The 3,397-nt window shown below is 37.8% G+C and overlaps 1 protein-coding gene across 1 annotated transcript; it reads right to left on the bottom strand.

The window, feature by feature from the left end:
• Positions 1–2,457: 2,457 nt before the first annotated feature.
• On the bottom strand, positions 2,458–2,983 carry LOC137621963 (uncharacterized). The gene is made up of 2 exons (XM_068352461.1): positions 2,753–2,983; positions 2,458–2,652 (listed from the first exon to the last, which is right to left on the bottom strand). The coding sequence occupies exons 1-2, from the start codon at positions 2,981–2,983 to the stop codon at positions 2,458–2,460; spliced, it is 426 nt and encodes a 141-aa protein (XP_068208562.1).
• Positions 2,984–3,397: the final 414 nt, after the last annotated feature.

Raw genomic sequence — 3,397 nt, 5'->3', positions numbered from 1 at the left:
CAATAGTAACAACATTAGAATAAGAATATCCTATATAAATTATCAAAACTAACAAAACTAGAGGAAGAGAAATAAGATAGAATAGTGTGCCCAAGTGTACCCTCAAGCAAGAGAACTCTAACCCAAGAGAGTGGAAGACCATGGTACAGAGGCTATGGCACTACCCAATACTACAGGACAATGGTTTGATTTTGGAGTGACCTTCTCCTAGAAGAGCTGCTTGCCATAGCTAAAGAGTCTCTTCTATCCTTACCAAGAGGAAAGGAGCCACTGAACAGTGACTGCTGCAGTTAAACTCTTGAGCGAAGAAGAATTGCAGGCAGGGTATTGGGGGGAGAGATTGTACAGGTGAACTTGAAACACATAAGACCATTGTTCTAGAATCTCGTAAAACTATAGACTAATTTTAAACAAGTGGTTATCATACTTTTCCCCCTAAATGGAATGTTTTCATTTTGAAAGGAACCTTTTATACACACACACACACACACACATATATATATATATATATATATATATATATATATATATATATATGTGTGTGTGTGTGTGTTTGTGTATATATATATATATATATATATATATATATATATATATATATGTATGGTTGTATGTATATACAGTATATATAAATACATATAGTTATATATGTGTGTACATATATATGTATATATATATATATATATATATATAATTCTATATATGTATATATAAGTGTATATATATATATATATATATATATATATATATACAAACATATATATATATATATATATATATATATATATATATACACACAAACATATATATATATATATATATATATATATATATATATATATATATAAGAACCCAAATACTTCTCCATGTTCCTGAGGAAACAAATATTCATGGGTCTATCAATACGCGTTAAAGTGTAAGCATGTACCGCACGTGTTTCATACACGGCCATACACTGTAATGATATAGGGAGGTATTTATAAAAATGAAGGATACCCTTGTAAGCATAAGGTCATCATTATGAATATGGAAAGAAAGATTTGCTTATACTTCTACCTTTTGCTTCAGAGAATTACCTTGTACTTCTACCTTTTACTTGCGAGGGTATCCTCCAAGCAGAAGTAAAAGGTTGACTCGTGTTTCGGGAGCGCTTAGTTACATGTTGGAACTTGTAAGATTTCATTTGTGCTGTCAAGATAAGAAAGAGTTTAGTATTTATAATAGGTATTTAATGCCCTGTTTTTACTTGTATTTAATTAAGTTAACGCATCAGAAAGAACACAGACGCCGTCGCGCCTTCCCCAAAGCCTCGCTGGCGACATCTATCCCCCAACCCTTGCATTAGAAGTTCTTTGACCTCTTTAGCTCCCCCATCCCTTGTATTAGAAGTTCTTTGACCTCTTTTTAGCTCCCCCACCCCTTGCATTAGAAGTTCTTTGACCGGTTTTTAGCTCCCACACCCCTTGCATTAGAAGTTCTTTGACCTCTTTTTAGCTCCCCCACCCCTTGTATTAGAAGTTCTTTGACCGCTTTTTAGCTCCCACACCCCTTGCATTAGAAGTTCTTTGACCTCTTTTTTGCTCCCCCACCCCTTGCAATAGAAGTTCTTTGACCGCTTTTTAGCCCCCACACCCCTTGCATTAGAAGTTCTTTGACCTCTTTTTATCTCTCCCACCCCTTGCATTAGAAGTTCTTTGACCGCTTTTCAGCTCCCACTTTGACCTCTTTTTAGCTCCCCCACCCCTTGCATTAGAAGTTCTTTGACCTCTTTTTATCTCTCCCACCCCTTGCATTAGAAGTTCTTTGACCGCTTTTCAGCTCCCACTTTGACCTCTTTTTAGCTCCCCCACCCCTTGCATTAGAAGTTCTTTGACCGCTTTTTAGCTCCCACACCCCTTGCATTAGAAGTTCTTTGGCCTCTTTTTAGCTCCCACACCCCTTGCATTAGAAGTTCTTTAACCGCTTTTTAGCTCCCACACCCCTTGCATTAGAAGTTCTTTGACCGCTTTTTAGCTCCCACATCCCTTGCATTAGAAGTTCTTTGACCTCTTTTTAGCTCCCACACCCCTTGCATTAGAAGTTCTTTGACCTCTTTTTAGCTCCCACACCCCTTGCATTAGAAGTTCTTTGACCTCTTTTTAGCGCCCCCACCCCTTGCATTAGAAGTTCTTTGACTGCTTTTTAGCTCACCCCCTTGCATTAGAAGTTCTTTGACCTCTTTTAACTCCCACACCCCTTGCATTAGAAGTTCTTTGACCGCTTTTTAGCTCCCACACCCCTTGCATTAGAAGTTCTTTTACCTCTTTTTAGCTCCCACACCCCTTGCATTAGAAGTTCTTTTACCTCTTTTTAGCTCCCACACCCCTTGCATTAGAAGTTCTTTGACCTCTTTTTAGCTCCCACACCCCTTGCATTCTTCCGAATCCTTTTAGAACTCCCGAAAAATTCTATCTTGTTTTATAACAACAATAACAACAAGAAGTCGCTCTTTTCCAAAAGTTTCTCGTTAGCTGTCAACAGATCTCCTGCTACTCTTTCCAGCCTCTTCTCGAGTATGCGAATTTCCTCATGGGCATTTTCTAACTCATTTTCTACAGCTGCCTTGGTCAAAAGCTCATCACGAATTTGATCGTTTTCGAGCTTCAGCTTTTTCTAGACTTACCATAAGAGACTCAATATTCCTATTTGCTCTCTTTAAATCATCAATTAAAGCTAAGTTACCGATGTTATTATATAACTCAATTTCTCCTACCTGAACAGATTTCTTGACCAAAAGCTCCTCACCAAGTTCATGGTTTTCAGTTTCATCTTTTTCTAGACTTAGCATAAGAGACTCAATTTTCTTATTGGCTCTATCTAAATCTTTATTTAAAGCTGATATAGCTATGTTGTCCTTAGATAACTCAATTTCTTCTGCCTCTGCGTCATGCACCTCTTCACAGATGCGTTGTAAGTCATTGGTCGTTTCCGTTTCTTGGTGCATTCTAGCGAAGAAATCATCAAATCATTTAATTCTCTCTTCGGCATTGCCCAACTCCTCACTGAGATCCTTTGAGATGCTTCCTCCAATTGTGCGTGTTCCTTAGTTTCTCCGGCAACATAATTTGCCCCACCGTAGACTGCTGGTTGCAGTCTCTCCATTTCCTCCCGATCCATCAAATCCAAGAATTTTTCTGCTTCTCTTTGTGAATCCTCGTCTCCCAAGCACCATGCCATGGCGCCAAAAGCTGTCAAAGATCCCAGTAAAATCATTCTGTCAGTCATAAATCTAACCATTTTGTATAGAAAAGATTTACTCAATGCCTTCCATGGCTGACGAATATAGCATTAAAATTAGAAAAAAAAAAATATTGACACATTTCTCTGAAGACGAAGAATTCCTGGAGCCAAGGAAGAT

This window comes from Palaemon carinicauda, chromosome 28 (genome assembly GCF_036898095.1).
Source record: "Palaemon carinicauda isolate YSFRI2023 chromosome 28, ASM3689809v2, whole genome shotgun sequence".
Classification (NCBI taxonomy): Eukaryota; Metazoa; Arthropoda; class Malacostraca; order Decapoda; family Palaemonidae; genus Palaemon; species Palaemon carinicauda.
This window is presented reverse-complemented; position numbering and strand designations above follow the sequence as displayed.

Excerpts from the sequence above, each read along its gene's own strand:
- LOC137621963 (XM_068352461.1), bottom strand. The coding sequence starts at position 2,983 with ATGCACCAAGAAACGGAAACGACCAATGACTTACAACGCATCTGTGAA. Across the intron at positions 2,653-2,752 it reads TGGTCAAGAAATCTGTTCAG|AAAAAGCTGAAGCTCGAAAA; the intron begins GTAGGAGAAATT and ends TGGTAAGTCTAG.